At 33.3% G+C, this 21001-nt stretch overlaps 10 protein-coding genes across 10 annotated transcripts; 4 read left to right on the top strand and 6 right to left on the bottom strand.

The window, feature by feature from the left end:
• Positions 1–86: 86 nt before the first annotated feature.
• DFA_04935 (uncharacterized protein) lies at positions 87–1613 on the bottom strand (the record flags this gene model as incomplete). The annotated part of the gene is made up of 5 exons (XM_004360599.1): positions 87–408; positions 557–665; positions 942–1106; positions 1158–1292; positions 1391–1613. 5 exons carry the CDS (start codon positions 1611–1613, stop codon positions 87–89), a joined length of 954 nt encoding a protein of 317 aa, XP_004360656.1.
• A 675-nt stretch (positions 1614–2288) lies between these two features.
• On the bottom strand, positions 2289–4245 carry DFA_04934 (uncharacterized protein; the record flags this gene model as incomplete). The annotated part of the gene is made up of 3 exons (XM_004360598.1): positions 2289–3391; positions 3474–3608; positions 3690–4245. 3 exons carry the CDS (start codon positions 4243–4245, stop codon positions 2289–2291), a joined length of 1794 nt encoding a protein of 597 aa, XP_004360655.1.
• Positions 4246–4771: 526 nt separating this feature from the next.
• Positions 4772–6249, top strand: DFA_04933 (uncharacterized protein; the record flags this gene model as incomplete). The annotated part of the gene is made up of 2 exons (XM_004360597.1): positions 4772–5601; positions 5691–6249. The coding sequence occupies 2 exons, from the start codon at positions 4772–4774 to the stop codon at positions 6247–6249; spliced, it is 1389 nt and encodes a 462-aa protein (XP_004360654.1).
• Positions 6250–6341: 92 nt separating this feature from the next.
• On the bottom strand, positions 6342–9066 carry DFA_04932 (uncharacterized protein; the record flags this gene model as incomplete). Its single annotated transcript, XM_004360596.1, has 4 exons — positions 6342–7949; positions 8029–8130; positions 8203–8354; positions 8574–9066. The coding sequence occupies 4 exons, from the start codon at positions 9064–9066 to the stop codon at positions 6342–6344; spliced, it is 2355 nt and encodes a 784-aa protein (XP_004360653.1).
• Positions 9067–9515: 449 nt separating this feature from the next.
• On the top strand, positions 9516–10682 carry DFA_04931 (uncharacterized protein; the record flags this gene model as incomplete). The annotated part of the gene is made up of 2 exons (XM_004360595.1): positions 9516–9521; positions 9957–10682. The coding sequence occupies 2 exons, from the start codon at positions 9516–9518 to the stop codon at positions 10680–10682; spliced, it is 732 nt and encodes a 243-aa protein (XP_004360652.1).
• Positions 10683–11311: 629 nt separating this feature from the next.
• fslF (G-protein-coupled receptor family protein) lies at positions 11312–13608 on the top strand (the record flags this gene model as incomplete). Its single annotated transcript, XM_004360594.1, has 5 exons — positions 11312–11480; positions 11663–11796; positions 11884–12752; positions 12829–12940; positions 13054–13608. The coding sequence occupies 5 exons, from the start codon at positions 11312–11314 to the stop codon at positions 13606–13608; spliced, it is 1839 nt and encodes a 612-aa protein (XP_004360651.1).
• A 699-nt stretch (positions 13609–14307) lies between these two features.
• Positions 14308–14899, top strand: DFA_04929 (uncharacterized protein; the record flags this gene model as incomplete). The annotated part of the gene is made up of 2 exons (XM_004360593.1): positions 14308–14431; positions 14805–14899. 2 exons carry the CDS (start codon positions 14308–14310, stop codon positions 14897–14899), a joined length of 219 nt encoding a protein of 72 aa, XP_004360650.1.
• Positions 14900–15700: 801 nt separating this feature from the next.
• On the bottom strand, positions 15701–18471 carry DFA_04928 (uncharacterized protein; the record flags this gene model as incomplete). Its single annotated transcript, XM_004360592.1, has 4 exons — positions 15701–15709; positions 15733–17448; positions 17531–18060; positions 18123–18471. The coding sequence occupies 4 exons, from the start codon at positions 18469–18471 to the stop codon at positions 15701–15703; spliced, it is 2604 nt and encodes an 867-aa protein (XP_004360649.1).
• Positions 18472–18943: 472 nt separating this feature from the next.
• On the bottom strand, positions 18944–19781 carry DFA_04927 (uncharacterized protein; the record flags this gene model as incomplete). Its single annotated transcript, XM_004360591.1, has 2 exons — positions 18944–19528; positions 19593–19781. 2 exons carry the CDS (start codon positions 19779–19781, stop codon positions 18944–18946), a joined length of 774 nt encoding a protein of 257 aa, XP_004360648.1.
• A 597-nt stretch (positions 19782–20378) lies between these two features.
• Positions 20379–20735, bottom strand: DFA_04926 (uncharacterized protein; the record flags this gene model as incomplete). Its single annotated transcript, XM_004360590.1, has 1 exon — positions 20379–20735. One exon carries the CDS (start codon positions 20733–20735, stop codon positions 20379–20381), a length of 357 nt encoding a protein of 118 aa, XP_004360647.1.
• Between the last annotated feature and the right edge of the window lie 266 nt (positions 20736–21001).

The raw sequence follows: 21001 nt of genomic DNA, 5'->3' as shown, positions 1-21001 counted from the left end.
TCGAAACTTAATCAAATTAAAGTCTTTTTATGGAAAATAGAATCTTAATTACAATCTCAAAACTACTGTTTGAAACTGTTAATCAACTATGCGTATACCCTGGGAAATTCCTGTGAGCGAGCCTGCGTTAGGGCTCTCTCTGGGGATTTCCTACACCCGAGCCCTGCAATCACCATTCTTTTTGGAAAATTTAAATATATAATGGTACGTTTTATACTTTTAGGTGTACAGGAATAGACTGCTTTGGCTTTCAAAAACGAATCATTCTTCATGAATCGTTGTCCAGTAGCTTTGTGGTTTGATAGGCCTGCTCGAGACGTGTGAGATCGTGTTACAGGGTATACGCATAGTTGATTAACAGTTTCAAACAGTAGTTTTGAGATTGTAATTAAGATTCTATTTTCCTCGCTGATTGAGTAACTATGGATTCTGACATGTTTAAACAATGATGATTTGACAAGATTAAAGAATCGTTTGCATGCCGATCCGGTGACAGTGCCCATTTGTATCTACCATCAAGGATGTACATCCTCACCAAATGGTGCACACCCTATACCTGTATCTACCATTCATTGTATCCATCTCCCATGCATATCTAACGATATTGATGGTCACCAACACTGGTAGTCGAGTACCAACCATTGGAGCATAGTTTGAAAGTGTATCTAAATATTAATTCGAGTGATAGAGGGTTTAGTAAAATATAAAACAAACAACATATCATATGATATTAATATCAATAAACTCCAAGCTATCTTTATAGGTTGTAATATGATTCTGTCTCTTTGTAATTCTATCGATCATCTCTAATCTAGATAGTTGCTTTGGCTTTACCTTATTGGTATCCCAAATGATACACAATAAAACAATGATATCATTATCTCTTTGAGTTCTTCATCACTCTTTTCCTTTAACTGATCCAGTGATGACATTTTCATTACAAAACATCTTCAGAAATAGGAATATATCCATCGTATCATTGTAATTAATTAATTTAATCTTAAATTTATAAGGTTCTATAGTTTTATTAATTTGTAAATTTATCAACTCAGACGTTATTTGGGTTTTAGTTTGAACAGCAGAGACCAATATTTCTGTGGCACCAACTATATATATATATATATATAACTATTTAATTCCCTTTATCATATACATACCTGTAAAGTCAGCAGTGGCTCCACCAATATCAAAAACAAGAACAGTTTGACCTTCACTAATACGATAAGAGTTTCTCTTTTCAAAAATACAATCCAATGCTCCGCACTCTGCTTCATAGGAAAGTAATATTGATTCTAGAATAGGTGTAAAGAAAGAAAGAAAGAAAGAAAAAAAAAAAAAAGAAATTAATTAAAATGAAAAAGAACAATGAAATAATAACAAACAAACATACCTTTATCATCAGCAATAGTACATAAACCAGCAGCGATAGCACATTGACGTATGATTTGCTTTGCAGCATCATCCCAGATAGTTGGTACTGTGATGACCCAAAGTACATCACTTTGATGGATGATGTTGATCCTATCCAAAATAGTTTGTTTAAAGAACTTGAGTGTCTCTGTGATGAGAGATTGAACCGATGCAGTCTGATTACAATTGTCAGCCTTGACCATTGTCTTTTCTCTTGACAGAGTCAAAGAGCAGCATCTTGTAATTTGAAAAGATAGCATTATCATAATCTTCGCGTGCGTCATACCCAAATTTTGAGAGTCTTCCATGTGCATCTAGTGAGATCACAGTCAATGTCTTTGGTGTTGATCCTCTTCCAGGCCATAAGTCGTTTAAATAGATATCTACTTCATCATTTCCTTAAATGTATATGCATAGGTACTAAAAGTAGAACAAAATCAATTGATGCTACTACTTTTTTTTGACAAGATATCATTAAATTTAAATTATTTTAGAAAATTAATTAAAAGTAAAAAGAAAGATAATGAATGTTAAGATGAGATTCTCATTATATATAAATATATATATAAATATTATGTATTTGGTTAGTTCATTATCAAAAAAGTAAATTTTAAGTTCTCTTTTAAACCCCCAATACAAACTTGGATATTTAAGTATTCATGGCTACCAACTTGTTAATAAGAGCTAATGTAAGTATAATAATCTTATGTATGTCGAGATCTTGAATACAAAAGATATCTTTTATCCAAGATTAAAATATTGAATGATTATGATTGATTAATAACTAGATAGATTGATTTGATTGAACTTATTTTTTATTTACTATGATTTTATTTATTTATTTATTTATTTATTTATTTATTTATTTATTTATTTATTTATTTATTAAGACGTTCTTGATTTCTTCTTTCAGCTTCTTCTTGAGTCATTGCAAAGTCTATTTTGGCCTCGATTACAGCACGAGATTTGATTTGAACGGCAGATACCAATACTTCGGTGTTACCAAATTTCATCAAGACATGAACTGATTTATCGTCTATGGTATCACCTGGTGGCAGAGGAACTATAATTTCGGCGGCAAACGAGATTCCAGGGTCGGTTGTATATTTAATATCTGGCAATTGCGAAGTGAATATTGCAATGGCGACTTGGGTCGCAGTAGCGGAAAGTGGTTGGTATGCTTGCACGACTACTTCATCTATGCCAACAGACTGTCCAGCGCGAACAAAGGAGCTGCAGACATTTTTGACATAAAATTTACCATTTGAAAAAAAAACTTTTCTGTCTGCATGAAGGTGTTCGTTTTCCGGTGCAATCTCTTCAACGATTTCGACAGCATATGATCTTGGCACATGACGTGAGGTAACGACAGATGGACGTAGACCGAATCGACATGCACCCTTTACAACAGACAATGATGGTCGTGTTTGCATCATGATTTTAGCACCAGTCGATGCAAACTCTTTCTTTACCAATTCTTGAAGAAAGTAGTTTTCACTGAAACCACCAATCATAAAGATAAAGTTTGGGTTGCTGATGGCGGGACATTCTAGCATTTTTTTCTTGACACAATCTACAATGTTTTTGAACAATGGTTGTAAAAAGGTCATAAATGTCTCCATGGGAATGACAAGACTACCTGATCTCCTGTATTCGATTTTGGAGGCGTTGGCAGTATTGTATTTTTCAATTCGTTCAAGTAGCCAATCGAAAGTCATACCAAATGTACGTGGATTAAATAGAATTGATCTTGGATTGCTGTCATTGATGTAGGAACTAGCGTTCATTGATGTTTTGACACTTTCAAACTTGTCCATCACCTGCATAAAATCATTACCTTCAATCATGTCCTTTGGGAATTCGTCACCAAGTAATTGCAATAAGAATTTCTTAAAGTTTTCATTGCATTCATTAGATCCATAATCTCCACCAAATCGAGTTACAATACTTGAAATCTTATCACCTGCCAATTGTTTATATCCTAAAATAATAATAAAATTAAAAAAAAAATTGTTGTAAGATCGCTCTGAGTTTCTATTTAATTATCTTTTTCATATACATACCTGTAAAGTCAGCAGTTCCACCACCAAGATCAAAAACAAGAAGAGTTTCACCTTCTCTAATACTATAAGAGTTTGTCTTTTCAAAAATACAATCCAATGCTCCACTCTCTGGTTCATACGCAAATAATATTGATCCTATTGGGTTTAAAAATAAAACATGGATGATATTATTAATAATAATTATGAACAAAAAAAAAACAAAACAAACAAACATACCTTTATCATCATCTTTAGTACATAAACCAGCATCCAGAGCACATTGACGCATGATCTGTTTTGCAGCATCATCCCAGATAGCCGGTACTGTGATGACCCATAGCACGTCACTGGGTTCTATTTTATTGGTATAGCCAAGACGGACTTTGTCCAAACTAATTTGTTTCAAGTACTTGAGTGTCTCTGTGATGAGAGATTGAACCGATGCAGTCTGATCACAATTGTCAGCCTTGACCATTGTCTTTTCTCTCGAAGCCGAGCTAAACAGTACCATCTTGTAATTTGAAAAGATAGCATTGTCATAATCTTCGCGTGCATCATACCCAAACTTTGATAGCTTGCCATCCTCGTAGAGAGATACGACAGTCAATGTCTTTGTGTTCGATCCTCCTCCTCCTCCTCCAGGCCAAGAGTCATGTGCATAGATATCTGGCTTTTCTGAAGGAAAGGAATAAGCATAGCCACTACGACTAGTACCAAAGTCAAGTGATATTACCACTATTTTGTTAAGTGGAAGAACACAAGAAGAAGAAGAAGAAGAAGATGGAGATGTCATTAATTAACGTCCTCTGTCAAAATAAAAATTTTTTTTAATTTTTGTGTGTTTAAAAATAAACAAAAAAAGTATAGTGAGAATGAAAGATTCCTATATAATTATAGTTGTTAATTAAGAGATATTCAATAATATTAAACTACTTGTGATGGTAATTATTGTATAGTGATTATGAATTAAAAAAAAGGGTCTATTGAATTTTTGAGAGTAGTAACAACCAAACAACTTAATTTTTTAATACTTTCGATCTTGGTGGGTTACCTATGAACTTGAAAATTTAATACCCTTAGGGAAGGTATAAATAGTAGGATTAAATATTCAAGTCCAAAAGTGGGGGAAGTTGGAAATCCAAGATAGTCTTGAAAATTTAATAAACTACTTTTTTTCTAGAGGGTGTACACTTGAAAAAGAATAGTTATTCAATGGTTCTTTCATTCCTATATATATATATTATCAATCAATCAATTAATATTATTAGATGGATGAAATTTACTTTTTGGTAAAGAGAATAAAGGAATTTTTTGTAGGAATGAAAAATGTGAGACCTAGCAATCAAAAAGGTCCTCTTAGCTCTAGAGAACAACCCATTATTGAAGAAGATGTATCTTCCGATAGGGATTGTCAGAATTGCCTTTTTCTAAAGAAACAACACCAAGATTTAGTTGTTGAATTGGACCAAAAGATCAAAGAAAAAGATGATTTTAACATAAATTTTATATCAATTGGTCAACTCCAACAACATTATATATCAATTGTTCAACTCGACCAAAATTATATATCATTTAATCAACTCAATCAACATTATATTTCAATTGACCAACACAATCTAAAAATTCAAACTCTCATCAAAAGTCATAATACAGAGCTCAATGGCTACAAGAATCTTTCAGAACAATACTCAAAGATCATCGATGAGAAATTAAAAACCATTCAATATTTGGAATCTAGAATTCTGTCATTCAGAGCAACAGAAAATGAACAATTGGCTAAGGAATTTCGTCAAAACAATAGTCAAGCTACAATGTTGTCAACTAAACGTCCAATGTTGGGCATTTTCAATGAAAATTATCTCGTTTTCATCCGCCAATGTATTTCTCAGTTTGTTGATGTCGTCCCAACTGCAATCAGCGATAGAAAAGTAGCATTTATAGTCCAACAAATCTTTAAAGACTGTTTTACATTTTGTAAACAAGTTCTTATCGATCCTCTCATTGCTTTAATCCAAAACATGACACCTCAAGAAAAACAAATTATGGAAAACAATTATTTTGAGATGATGGGTGGAAAGGATTTAAAAACCATAGTACCATATCAAAGAGCTTATCAAGAATTTGATTATATTCAATCATTATTCTCAAAGTATGTTGTATAACTACAATAATATTAAAAAAACTTTTTAAAAGATTTGACTTTCAATATTGATTTTATTTGTACATTCTATTCTATAGTGCCGATCCAAATAAAGAACAAGAAGCCAAAATAGCCTTCAAGTCGCTCATTGATGGTTGTTGCAATTATGCTTGGAGAATTTTATTGACACAACCATCGGTTGAGATTGTCAATGATTCATATGAGCATTTTGAAGCATTCAACAAAGACAATCATATTTCTTTCCCTTCAGCAGAAATATTGGAGAAAGGATTTATAGATCTTTTAGTTCTACCTCAAATCGTATCAGTCAAAGACAAGAAAATCGCCTCCAAAGCTTTGGTTTTCTTGGGCAAGAGTACAGAAGAAATTTATATGAATCATTTTGAAGCAACATATATAACCTTGAAAAATTTGGTCGATAATCATTCTCCAATTAAAATTATTAATTTAGAATCATCAATACCGCCACCACCACCACCACCACCACCAAGAACATCAACCCAAAGAGATCGCCAAACACAATTGAAAAATGGACTCTCCAAGAAGGACTCATCATCAACCTCCTTACTTTTTAAATTTGAAGAGAAGAAGGATGAAATGGATACAGGTAATGATAATAATCAACATGGTTTTTAATAATTTTTAAATATTAATATAAATATAATAATAAATAATAATAATACATTTCTTTAAAATATAATTAAATTTAATTTATTCCATATTTTGATCTACAAAGTAGAAATATTTGAAAATTGTAAAGTGTACTCGTCGGTAACACGAGAAGGTAAAAAGCTCCAACTATTAGAGTCGAGCTTATATTGTAAATCACAACGTTGCGCACCCATGCTATGTAGATAGATGCTATTGTGATTGTCAATGTACGATAATTTAATATCGTTTGGTGAAGTAATATTCAAGTCTGCATAGGTTTCTGATAGTATTTGATGACTGGTTGTACCGGATGATTGGTCTGGTACCAATCCAAATCGGATGAGTTGTACATATTGGTGGGTTGGCTCTTTGGTGACATAGTACATATCATTGTGGTGGAAACATTTACCTAGCAATCCAGTCGCAAACCCTAACCCTCCAATAGTCTTTCCATTGATCATGTCAAACACCACTAGATTATGGTCAAAGGCTACATGGAGTAGGTTACTAGTAGGTAACCAATGTAAAACTTGTTTCATAGATTCCCATCTCCAACTAGCACACATTGGTGGATGGTATTCTGAAACTACAGTTGATATGGTTGGTTTATCAATCTTTTTGGTAGAGGTAGTGGTAGTGATAGTATCTGCACCATCTAGTTGTTGAATATTATCATAATAACAACCAACTTTGAGACGTTTGAATGAAAAACATGGAGTGGTCTTTAAAAAGATGGATAAATAGATAGTATTGTAACCATCAAAACATGCACCATTTACCTTGCCATTAAACTCCAATACTGTTTCTCCGTGGGTCATTGTGTTTACTGAAAAGATTGACATGAAAGTTTTGGTTGGATTGCTATCCTTTTTCGATTTAAAAATGAATAAATCACTTCTAGTACCACTTCTAACTGGCAATACATAATCGATTAGGTATTCCAAATTATTTTCATCTTGATTGATCTTTACCAAATCAAAGAATCTATGCCATCTATTATTTTCAGTGTCAAAGATTGTTAAAACATTATCATTACCAATATTTATCATTTTGGCTGATTCTGTTGTTAACCATTTAACCTCTTTAACACTACTAGTAGTATCAATATTATTATCAATATCACTATTAATATTTGTCACTATTATCTTTTCATTACTATTATTATTATGATTATTAATTTCACTATTATTATTATTTTGGCCATCATCATTATTATTATCATCATCATCATCATCATCATTACTATTATTACTATTTTCATTATTTATATTGATTTTACGATTATAACTTTTAGAAAGCCTTGAATTTATGTTTTTTAATACTGATTTGTTTAGACTTCCACTACTGCTCAAGCTCTTTCTAGATTTGTTTTTGGCAATCGAGTTGTTACTACCATCACTATTGTTACTGTTGGCTTTAATATTATTATTATTATTATTATTATTATTATTATTATTATTATTATTATTATTATTATTATTATTATTATTATTATTATTATTTTGATTATTATTTTTTTTTTGAGAATCATCCTTTACAATTGGTAGGGTACGAACCAAACTAGATAGTTTAAAAGAATCTAAACTTGATTTATAAATATTATTGTATTCGAATAGTGGATGAGATATGATGTCCTCAATATTTGGGTTAACTTTGAAACATAGATTTATGATATCATTGAATGGCTATAATTTAAAAAAAAAAAATTTTTAAATGATTAGAGAGCTATTATTCAACTGTTGATTTATGTCTGGATTTACTTACCTTTGGAATGTCAATATTGGTAGCTTTTAAAATAGGTTCCGAATTACGATACTGGTAAAGTTCATTTAAATATGTACCTAGAGTCCAATTGAAATTAGCTCCCTAAAATAAAATGTTAACATCAACAATTGTTTTGGAAAAGAAATTAAAGTTTAATTGATTGATGGAACTTACCAAAAAGAAGGAAAGAAATGTACATCCAACAGCCCAGATGTCTGATCCATAACTTGATCCTTCTCTTCTTCGCTCAGGAGAAAAGAAATTCACGGTTCCTGCAAGGAAAGTATCTGAATTATCCAATTCATAATCTTTACTTATTCCAAAATCTGAAAAAAAGAACAGAAAAAAAAAAAAGGGATTAATAAATAATTATAATTATTATAGACTAGTATAATATATTGATTTAATCAATCAATCAATCAAGCTAATACATGCCTGAAATTTTAATAACTCTATTTGAATTGATCAAAATGTTGTCTGGTTTAATGTCTCGATGAATAATACGACGCTTGTGAACATATCTTAAACCGTCGAGGATTTGGTACCAGAGGTCTCTAACTTGAAACAGATCCAATGATTTGTTTTTTTTATATAGTCTCTCACCGATTCATTGGCAAGTTCCATAACTATAAACTGCCACCATTGTATTGTTCTTCCACTGCTGCTGCTGCTGTTCTCTTGACCTGGTTTCCTTGGAATGTCAGGTTCAAGGTCACAATCATCAATGCAAATGTAATCTATGTACTTGAGGATGTTTGGATGATCGAGATCTTTAATTTTTTCATACTCTATCTTTGGATCGCTATAGTATTTGGCTTGGCGGGCGGCTCTGGCTTGATTATCTTGTTCATTTTCTTTTTTATGATGAGTTCGAAACCAACACTTGAAAGCAACACCTGTCTTTGTCTTTTCATCAAAACCCAAACATACGCTTGCCTCTCCTCCTTCACCTAACTTTTTGCTGTATACTTTGTATTGGCCTGTTTCTGATTTAATGCACGATGCTGGGGGAGCTGGTTTCTCCTCGTCTGTTGGCATTCTCTTTAGATAGAGATAGAGAGAGTGAGAGAGAGAGAGTGAGAGCGAGAGAGATAACTTTTTGAAAAAAAAAAATGAAGAAGAGCTGTGAAAGCTGATCTGTTAACTTTTGATCATCAAAAAAAAAAAATTTAAATAAAAATGTCCTATTAACACGTAAGGGGGGGGGAGGCCTTAAAAATATCTTTCGTCCATCGATCTGCGATCTTCATCTTCCTTCAAAACTTTTGAAATGACACTTATACAGTTAAATGTGTAATCTTCGGTACACTATTTTATTAAAGATAATAATAGTTGACAGAATAACTAAGCTTATTAAAAAACAATCTTTTTAGAATCATCAAAGCAACACGTGTTTGTGGAGAGAGGTCAAACACAAAAAAAGTTCGTTTCCGATCGAAATCAAAACCCACACCCATTAGCAGTGTCGATCGGCTTCAATCAATGAGATGGGTGTATGATGCACTGATCAATCGATTGTTCAACAAAGAACCCATTTCATGTGAGACCCTACTTTAGGATTGACATTTAAACGAAGCTTTCAATCACACGTGTTCATCAAACACAAACGTTGTGATTTAATATTTAATATTTTTAAAACCGTCTCTTTAAAAGGATGAGGGTCTCTTTATTAATCATCAATCAATCAATCCAAAATATATTTATTCACACACACACAACCTTGTAAAATATTAAATATCTTTATTTATTACTATCTTTTTAAAAAAATTATTATTATTACATCTTTATAACTATTCACAAACCAACCATCTAAAATGATTAAAATATCATTATCAATATCAATATTATTATTTTTAATATTTATTTTAAATAATTCTGTCGTCAGAGTTGAAGGGTCACTTAGATATTGGGGATCTTATAATCAACAGACTACACCAAGTGATTGGACATGTAACACATTGCCAACACTACCAGGTGCCGATTCCAAAGCACCGGGAGTTTACACTATGTTTAGTGCCGTGCCAAAAAGAGTGACTATCAACTCGATTACTGGATCGTACATTGATATAGACTACCCACTCATGTACATTGGCTCGAGTTATTCAAGTGTCTATGACCGTATCCAAAAGAAAAAGAATGTCGATGGATTTTGTACAGACGCCACTCAACCTGGAAAGGCTGGTACCTGTCTCTACTGCTACAAGACGCTTCCACTACCAAACCAAGACAATAACCCCGATGCCTACTTGATCGAACAAATCATGTTGTCTATGTTTTGTTCATTGACCAATGCCGTACATATGGGTGGTGTCCAGTACGACGTCAATTGTCAATTCGCACCCGGACAAGGATACCTTACCGTCAGTCCAATGGGTTGGCTCTCACATGCCGGCATCAACCTCAACGGTGGATTCCAAGACGCCCTACTCAACGCTCGTTGCAACTATCCCGCCCAAGTCCCACAATTCCAAAACGCCCAACAACATGAAGCTTGGGAAGACCAATTTGAAATCGAAGATATGGATGACGGTGGTCTCAACACTGGGGGCACCTACCAAGCCGACGGTTCAGACCTCTCTGGTAAAATGACCCCTGAAGAAGAAGCAAAAGATTTGATTGATGATTCAAAAGATCAATCAACTGCTTCTTTCTAAAAATAAAAATAAAAATAAATTAATTAAAGTAAAGAGTAAATTTCAAAAATAGCCGAGTTTGATTCAATTTCAAAAAAGAGTGTGACTTTTTGTTCATGGTTATTCGAAGGGCTTTGGGGAATTTACATTGTTACATAAAATATAAGGTATCGGAAAGATGGGGATGGCAGATGGAGAGAAGGTGGTAGGGGGTATATCCGAAAAATTGAAAAAAAAAAACAGACAACCCCCAAAAGTGCAAAGGGTTTCGTCTGATTTTTTGCCTAACTGACACTTCTGACGGCCCTCGAAAAAGATATTTTGTAATTAATATCTTTTCCATGGTGGGATGGACACCACACTCACCCAACACCCCACCGCTCATTCTTTAGATTCCATTGAAAAGATCGGTATTGACGAGGTTACCAACACCAAAATTGAGTACGGATGGTGATGAGCCCATCACTTCTCCTCTACGAATAAAAGAAAACAAGCACCAAACTGACACAATTACATTAAATTAATTTGGTTTGGTTAACTCCTTCTTCCTCCTTCCTAAGATGAGGGTTGTTTTTTTTTTTAATCCTCATCAATCATTTAAATCATTTTATCTATACTATTTTAAAAATATATATAGAGAGATAGATAGAATGAGTTGTAACTGGTTATTATTCTTTTTATATATTATTGTATTTATACAATCAAGTACTTTTACTTTTGCACAAGATTATCATCCTGTTGATCCAACAGGGAGATGTGAAAAATATATTGGGGATCCTGTAGATACACCCCTATGTCAAGGTTTATTAGCCAATGCAGGTAATTACCCCCTCAGCACTGTTTTCATACCCCCCTCTCCCTCGATGTTATCTCTAACAAAAGATTTTTTTTTTGCTCTCATTGCCGACGTTTTTAATTTTTTTATCTCTCTCTCTCTATTTTACTTTTATTTATATATATATTTACTATTTATATACTTTTAAATATATGTATACTTTTAGATTCTGTATATGTAAATTCAACAGCAAGCCAATCAGACTTGCAAACACAAGCACTTCAATTTAAATTGATATTAGATTTTGGTGGATCTGATCAATGTAAAGTACAAAATACATATAAAACTCTATGTGCTTTGGTAAGTAGAGAGAGATATATATATTTATATATAATACTTTAAAATATTTAATCTAATTATTTTTACTTTGTTGTTTTTTTTATATAGTTTTTTATGGAATGTATAGAATATCAAGTACCAAATACATCGACGGTATTGGCATTCCCAAAGTTTCCATGTTCAGCCAATTGTTATAATACAACAGAGTTGTGTCAGATTCCAACCAATTTATTGGATTGTTCTAGTAAAGTGATTGGTGGTGGATACAATTTTACATTGTTTCCATTGGAATCTGCACTTTATAATCTAACATCGTTTGGTGGTGATACTAATCACTCGGTGACATGTCAAAATCCAAATTTGATAAATTCAAATACAACCTTTGGTCTATGTCCATTCCCATTGGTAGAACATCCAACAGACGATCAAGAAAGATCAACTTATGAAGGATACATTTACATCTCTAATATTAGTTCATGTGTTGCACCATGTCCATCACCACTATTTAAACCACAAATATGGACCAATATATTTACAATGGGTGATATTCTATCATTCCTTTCATTCTTTGCTACTATATTCTTAATTATCACCTATGGTATATTGAATCCAAAGATTACTCGGTTTGACAAGATTAACCTATGTGTTATGTCTGCTGCATGTGGTGTTGCTCTGGCTGGTGTCATTCAAGCTATCAATGGAACACAAGACTCGTTGTGTCCCGAACCAGGTCGGTCGGCATCCCCCATTGATGATCTCTGTCTCACCACTGGATTCATTCTTCATGTATCGGCACTCTACGTTGTCACGTGGTGGTGTATCATGGCTTTCGAAGTTTGGTTTGCCATTAAAACAGTCGGTGCCAAAAAAAGAGAGTTTTTCAAATACTATTGTATCGGTACCTCTCTCATCTCTTGGATCTTCCCCATTGCTACAATCTCTGCAAAAGAATATCATGCTGGTCCCGGAAATGTTTTGTATGTAATAACATACAAAAATATATCTTTGATATAAAATATACTAATATTTATTTATTTATTTATTTTTAATTAGTTGTTGGATTTGGTCATCAAAATATAGAAATATATTCTTTTGGGGACCATTGGGTGTATTTTTATTTGCTGGTACAATCTTTTTAATTTTATTAATTAGAGAAATTTATATTGTATGTGTAGCAAGCAAATTAATTAAATAATAATATTATTATTTATTGATTAATATTAATATTAATATCTATTTTGATTTACTTTTTACTTTTTACTTTTACTTTTTTTTTAGATTGTATCAATTAAAATTTCAAAGATGGATCAATCAAGATGGAATATATTAAAGATGGAAGTTAAACCAATTGGTAGTTTGGTAGCATATTATACTATTCTTTTGTATTTATTTGCGTATGATCAATATATTGTATCGGCACAGCACGAATATTTTGCATCGATTCCACAGTATTTTGCTTGTTTGACCAATCCAAAGACTACAGATCCAGAACAAGAATGTTTGGTATTGGGTCCATCAGTGGCAGGTGTTGGTTTCTTTGTATTTTGTATTCGTATATTTGGATTCTTTAGTTTCTTGTTGTATGGTTTATCATCAAGAACTAAAAAAATTTGGTCACAATCGATTGTATTCAACAACAAAATTGTCAAGATTATCAGTGCCAAACTCGACCAAATCACAAATACCACTGCTCTCGGGTCATCCAATTCATCCAATACTCCTGGTGGTCCAAATGATTCAAATTTTGAATCCGGTGCTACTGGTGCTGGAATGAGTAATGCTGGTATCTCTGTTGCTCATGAAATGGAAATGGATAGTTATAATGATAATTAATAATTAAATACTCAACTTAATTAATAATAATAATAATAAATAGTTTACTAACAAACAAACACAATACATACATACATACATACAAACAGGTTTCATAAACTATATTCAAAAAATGAGTATCTTTTGCATTTTATTTAAAATTAATCTATCCCAAACAAACATTAAAAAATGTTGATGATTATTATTATTTGTACAACTTATATGGATAAAATCCATATTTCATTGTTTACCTATTAAGAATGCCAACTTATGAGTATACTGCCTCACTAGGAATGCAGGATTTTTTTTAAAACTTTTATCAAAATTATAGTACCTGGTTTTTGAATAGTATTTAATAAACAAAGATAAAAGAAATAAATAAAATAAAGGTATTGCTCTTTTAACCTCTGGGGGGTAGTAACTGAGTACAGTCATTGTCTTTTTGAAGGTAGTATTGGGTACCTTGGCTTGGGCCCTTTGACTGGCGATAATTACCGTTTCTTGATTTTTTTGACAGGTGCGCTGAGAGTGTTGACCCAGTAGAGGATGTATTGACGTTTTGGTACCACCCATCCTCTTGATTGTAGCCGATATTGGTTGTACGATTGTCGTTGTAGCAACAGTGACAGGTGTGTACACCGAACACTAAATAGATGCAATTGAGTGCCAATGGCCACTACTAGAGATCAAATTTAAGGTTTCTCTCCCAATCGGACATATATGTACATTTCATCCACCAGACCACACTCCAACGCACCACTGGCTCCAACCATCTGGACTCTTGTATATCTCTGTAGTGGCTCTAGGACTGAATGTTTTCAACAAAAGGTTCATTGTTGTAATGGTATTTTGGTTGATCGATGGGTGTCGTCTCTTGAGTGCAATTATTGTTGATTTGGTGATCAATATCAACACCACTAGACACTGATAGGTGGAAGACGAGTGATAGTTGATACTTTTGACTCTCTAGATGTTCTTCTCCACTCTTTCTATTATTGTTGTCCTTTCCATTTTGATCAATTATTTCATTGTTGTAATGATTATAATCATTGGAATAATTGTTTTGATGATGATTGTAGTCATTAGAATGATTGTTGATTGATAATGATTGTAGTCATTGAAATGGTTGTGTTGTTGGTGATTGTGTCGATAAGAATGATTGTTGATTGATATATTTAGAAGAGGGTCTTGATTGACGAGGACATTGATCAAATTAGTGGAGGGTGTCGAGTTGACTCTCTTGATCGATACTATCATCTCCATAAAATCTATAAAAATCATTAAAAATACTATTAGAACAGAGCATACATAAGGAGTATTTTTGTAATTTAATTAAATGTTTGTAAAAAAAATGAAGGTATACCTTCATTTCCAGTACCGGTCCAATATTTAATCATGCCTCCCATCCAATAAGAAATAGAAACACAATACATACATACAAATAGAATTTGTTGATTTTAAAAAATGTATTTATTTAAAATAGATGGGATGGGATCAGATTTGGTTTATGTTCCTTTAATAATTTAAAGGAAATAAAGATTAAGGGACAATTCTTCGGCAACATTGGAATGCACGTGGCGACCTAATATGGAAAAATATACAATGAGTAAGTAAGTGTAAGTATTATGATAAATATTGAGATTTATAAAGAAAATTACCTATTAAGAATGCCAACTTATGAGCATACTGCGTTACACTCGGTACTCTAACAGACTTATCAAAATTATAGTACCTGGTTTTTGAATAGTATTTAATAAACAAAGATAAAAGAAATAAATAAAAGAAAGAAAGAAAAAAAAAAAGAAAAAAAAAGAAAAAAAAAATTAATATTCATAATATTTGATTTTAATTCCTGCATCTTGATTATATTGGAACTTACATCTGGAAAGGATTATGTATAGGTATGTATAGGTATGTATATGTATATATGTGTATCATATATATATGTATGTATATGTATATGTATATGTATATGTATATGTATATGTATATGTATATGTATATGTATATGTATATGTATATGTATATGTATATGTATATGTATATGTATATGTATATGTATATGTATATGTATATTTATATAAAAAACAATTATATTAATAATTATTTATATTTACTCCAACTAGATTATAATTTATAACTTACAAAGCACATGTGATAGGTGAAGATTTGGAAATGTTCAGCAGATATCTCTGTTTCATCTACGATAACATGATAATGGGTTGGATTGATCGAACCCTTGTTGATGGCACGTTGAGATACGAGGTAGAAATCGTACCAGTTGGTATGGGTACAACCCTTGTCAACGATGGTACCAGGGGCAGGATTACCATACTGATTGTTGGTGTCAAAGAATCTAGTGTTGGTGTTCTTTTTAACAACACAGTACAAGAGTTTGGGTTTGATACCCCAGATGGAAGGAGCTTCAGCAAATGCTTCCTTGATTGCAGCTACTTCAAACTTTCTGACGAGGCCAAGCATACCATCACCTACACCATCACGATACACAATGACAACCTCTGGCAATGTCTTGTTTCTGTCATAGTAAGCTTTTAATGCCGACGCCATGGACGGTTTGAGCGATTCAACAATCTCCTTGCCTGGTTTCGATTGACAGATAGCAGTAGTGTGGAAGAGGGTGTAGTTTTCATCGACAGAGCTGACAAAACCTACAACAGACTTGCCACGTTGATCAGAGTTGTGACCAACATCGATACCGACAACCATGGTCTTTTTGGGGATGGCTGATGGTAGTGCTTGCTTTAGGTGCCATGGACTACGACCGAGCTTGGCAATGACCTGGTGAGTGATCTTGACAGCGACAGACGTACCTTCTTTTTCAAGTGTACGTGCCATGGCACATTGAGTGATCATTCTGAGACGAGTTAACGACTCCTTTTTAATGGCGTCGTAAATGTCCTTTTTACCAGCTGGAATGATTGCCAATACAAAGAGGTATCCCTTGCCAGTGAGCTTGCGCAAGTCAGCGACCCAACTAGCGGGGTTCATTGGGTTGCCGCCAACAAGGATTTGGTCGGGGGTAGCCATATCGGACAACTTGTTAAACTTGTGCGAGAATGCGACACCGCTACCCATATCTCTGTTGCCAGCGAGAATAGCCCATTTGTTACCCTTTAACACCTTCATGGTTTGGTCGGTTTGAGGATCAGGTAATTTGTAACCATCGACTGGAAGAGCATTACCAATTTCAAATCCCCACTCTTTAACAGTAGTAGAAACCTTTGGATTGGTTCTAAGGTCTTGAACAAATCCTGTAAGAGTACGGAGACGTTGTTCGGGTGTAATGATGGTGTGATTAGAGAGATCCATCATGATCTTACGATTGGAGCTGATTTCCTCAGAGAGACCGGTGAGGAAACTCAACTCTGGAACAATATAGATACGTTCCAAAACACCACGATGTTTGACATCACAACCAATAAGTGGTTGGTTGGGGTCAGTGATCTTGTAGTTTGGATATTGTTTACGATAGTAATCCAAATAAGTGATCTTGCCAGAAGAACTGTCAAAAGATTCCTTGACGCTCTTTTTGAAATCAATAAGCGAGACTCTGTACGTCTTGTTGTTGTACTTGGTGATGATGATACTACCAGCAAGCTTGTTGTTGATATCAGTGTCATTGACACGGTTGGCTCTTTGCTCCTTGATGAAATCCCACAAGTGTTGGGTTCTAACAATCTTGTGAGCTACATCTGCCAACAATGAGGTACCGACAGCAATGTGATTGACAGAGGTAAAGAAACCTGGCCATACTTCAAGGTTATGATTTTCGATACGATGAATCTTACTACTATTAAAGTATTGTCTACCAATAATTGAAAATCCCATATCTCTCATAAACTATAAAAATAATAAATTAAATTAAATTAATAAATTAATAAATTCATTAATTCTTTTTTCTTTTGTATATATGTATATTTACTCTTTTAAATAAAATATTATAAAAATGAATGGCAGATGGATCAGCTTGAGTAATCTCTTTGACAAATTGAAGAGTTACTTTGGTACCATTGGTGGAAGTGTAGGTAGTAGTAGCCTTTTGTTTGGTGGCATAGAGGACACCAACACCATCATACATGAACAAGCCGATTTCAGCCTTGAACGAGGTGAGAATCTCCCATTTAGTGGCACGATTGTCAACGTGTGGATTAAAATCGACGGCGTATTGGTACAAACGTTGGGTAGTAAACTTGAGTTGGAATTGATTAACAGCCAACTTGGTAATAGCTCCTGCTCTAGATGGAGGGTTCTTTCTAGTGGCAAGATCAGTAACATCAATATCAGCTTCTCTAAAACGACCACGTCTTTCAGCTCCTGCAGTAATAATGGTACCTGCAGTGGCAGCAGCAGCAGTACTTGTAGTACTAGTTGTACTAGTAGTACTAGTAGTAGATGTTGTTGGTTGAGCAACTGGTGTTTGTTGTTGTTGTGGAGGGGGGGTTGATGGAGCCACTGATAATCCTGGTGGTTTTCCACCCCCATGAACCGGTTTTGAGGCTTGGATGACCAAATACCTTGAGTTGATGGACTGGCTGAAGGAGCACGTTGAACTGGAGCTGGAGCAACATATTGTTGTTGTTGTTGTTGAACTTGCTCTTCCTCTTCTTCCTCGTCTTCTTCTTCTTGATTGAATTGTTGGTTGGTGTCGTGTTGTTGTTGTGGGTATTGTTGGTATCCACCTCTACCACCTCTACCACCTCTTCCCCTTCCACCTTCACCACCTCTTCCTCTGCCTCCGCCGCGGCCACCTCTGTCACCTCCGCCTCTACCTCTTCCCCTTCCTCCTCCGTCACCTCCACCTCTACCTCTTCCTCTACCTCCTTCACCTCCTCTTCCTCTATTACCTCCGCCTCTTTCGCTCATTGTTTACAGATGGTTAAATAATAATAATGTTTAAATAATAATTGTTTTGAAATGGTTTTGCTATGAATGTACAAATGTGTGTTGTAGATTGATACTATACTTGTGTTTATTATCAATGAAAATAAACTAAAACAGATCTAGACTCTAAATCTCCCTTATTTTATATCAAATTAAATGTAACAAGTTGTAATAGTTTACACAATCTAGTTTATATTAAAATATATATATATATATAGAGATAGAAAAATCTATATGAATACCTTCTCAAGTTAATCATCAACCCTTTTTGACCCTTCTCCCTTCAAAAAAAAAAAAGTAAATTAAATTTTTATTAATATTTTAAATCCCAATATTAATTTGGGTTTAGCAAGAGTAGTTCAAAACCCATTCCTCCCATTTCTTTAAAAAGCTACAAATACTATATTTATATATTTATATATTTATATATTACTATTTATATTTATTTATTTATTTAAACTAATCTATCTTTCATACTATTATTGTTGTTAATATTATTATTATTTACATCAGATTGTAAAGTACTATTATTGGTAATTTCGGTTGCACCATCTTCTTGAACTGGAGCTTCTTGTGGAGTGACAGTTTGAGATTGGACATAATAAATACCTTCTGGACATCCAGGATAATAGATTGGATATTTAATTTCGTCAACTTTCTTTTTCTTTTGGGTTTGGTCGAGTACTGCTGGTTTCAAGGTAAATGAAATAATACAATTGATAAACATCAAGACACATACACCAATGATTGAAAAGTAACCGTATCCAAGACGATGGTGGTGACACCAATCACCGGTAGATGGACAAAACTGGTGATCACGGTTGATAAAGTAATGAAACGATTGAAAGTTGGCTACTGCAATCACCATTGATATAAATGCTACGACATTACCAATCTTTAAACACTTTAATGCTTTTGACATGGTAGCTTTGTTGGAATGGATTAATGCCCATGTAATAATAGTACCGAATAATGATATAAACATAAATAATAGAGTTGGTAATGTTGTATTTAATAATGGTCCAGAATATTTAATTTCCTTAAAAAAACAAATTAATATTTATATGTATATTTAGTTTGTTGATGTTACATGTTTTACATACTTTAACATCATTTTTAGAATGATAATAAGCTTGATATAGATGGAAATGAATATGGTCTGGATGACCATCCAACTTTGGTTTTCTTCCAATTGCCATTGGCATGATACACGATAGCATCAAGAGACAGAATACTGCCATTGTAAATGCAAATAGCAATCTTAACTTTACTGGTGTTGCTGTATAAAACATATTTTTGGTGATACAATTAATGTGTAATAATAGTCAAATGTAATTAATTGTCTAGAATCTCTGGAATGTTGAATTTATACTCTAGACTAGTTGTTTTTGATGGGTGGTGATGTGCATATGTGTGGGTGGAATACAGATAATCAATCTCTTGGAATTAGATGTGGTGTACTAGTCGTCGTCGTCGTCGGGCAACAAACATTACTACTACAACTGTGAACCCTCCTCATCCTCCTTCCTAGCATGCTAGAATCAACTAGAAACACACCATGAGTATAGTATGATTAGCAAAGTGGCAGTGTGTGGTGCACCAATGTTGTTTCCTTTCTTTCAACTATTATCCCTATTCATAATGACCTATTTATCAAATGTTCATTGTAATCTGTATATCTTGTTCTTCTCTTTCTTCTTTTCATTGTTTATCTCTATCAAAAAAAAGAGGGTTAAAACAATGATACTAAATTGTTGAATTATCTCTAATGAGGGGGTGGGGTTATTCAATTAATTTTTGAACACAATGTTTATTTATTTATTTTTTAGTTTTTATACAAACATATATTTTTTATTTAATGGAAAGGCGGTAATGTATATTTTTTCATTTTAATGGAAAGGGATAGTTCCATAGACCAATGAATTAACTTTAAATTTCATTTCGTGCCATCCAGTGTTTGGTGAGAGATACCACTGGTGGATGGGAATGGCTCCTTTGGTTTCCTTTTCAGTATGAGTGTTGTTGGTATGCTTTGTTTCAGAGGTTCCCTTGGAGTCATTCATAATTTGATGGTATATGTCGTAGGCTCCATATGGTGCAGAATCTTTATAAAGATAGCCCATTGTACACTTTCCAGTTGCCATATACCACGAGTAACTCCATCTAAATGGAAGAAGTGGGTCGTCTACTTGAAATTCGATTTTTTCAAGAGAGGTATCAATTGGAACTCTAACTATATATTCCATTTTTTATTACTTCTATTCTATTATTTTTAAAATGAGGGGGCCCCTTTATTTATACTTTTTGGAATTGTAAATTGACCAAACAACACTTTTTGAACAACGAAATAATTAGATTCAAAATTAGCCGAAGAGGTTTTAAATTGTAACTTAGCAATGGTAGAGATGGTTTTTTGAGTCATTTTACAAATGTTGTTTTAAGATATTGTGAGTAAAGTTATTATTGTGTAAATTGGGAAACAGAATTTCTTTTATTTTTTTATGATTATGAT

Source organism: Cavenderia fasciculata (assembly GCF_000203815.1).
Source record: "Cavenderia fasciculata unplaced genomic scaffold Scf_Dfasci-G-o-80e12.f1-5, whole genome shotgun sequence".
In the NCBI taxonomy this organism is placed as follows: Eukaryota; Evosea; class Eumycetozoa; order Acytosteliales; family Cavenderiaceae; genus Cavenderia; species Cavenderia fasciculata.
This window is presented reverse-complemented; position numbering and strand designations above follow the sequence as displayed.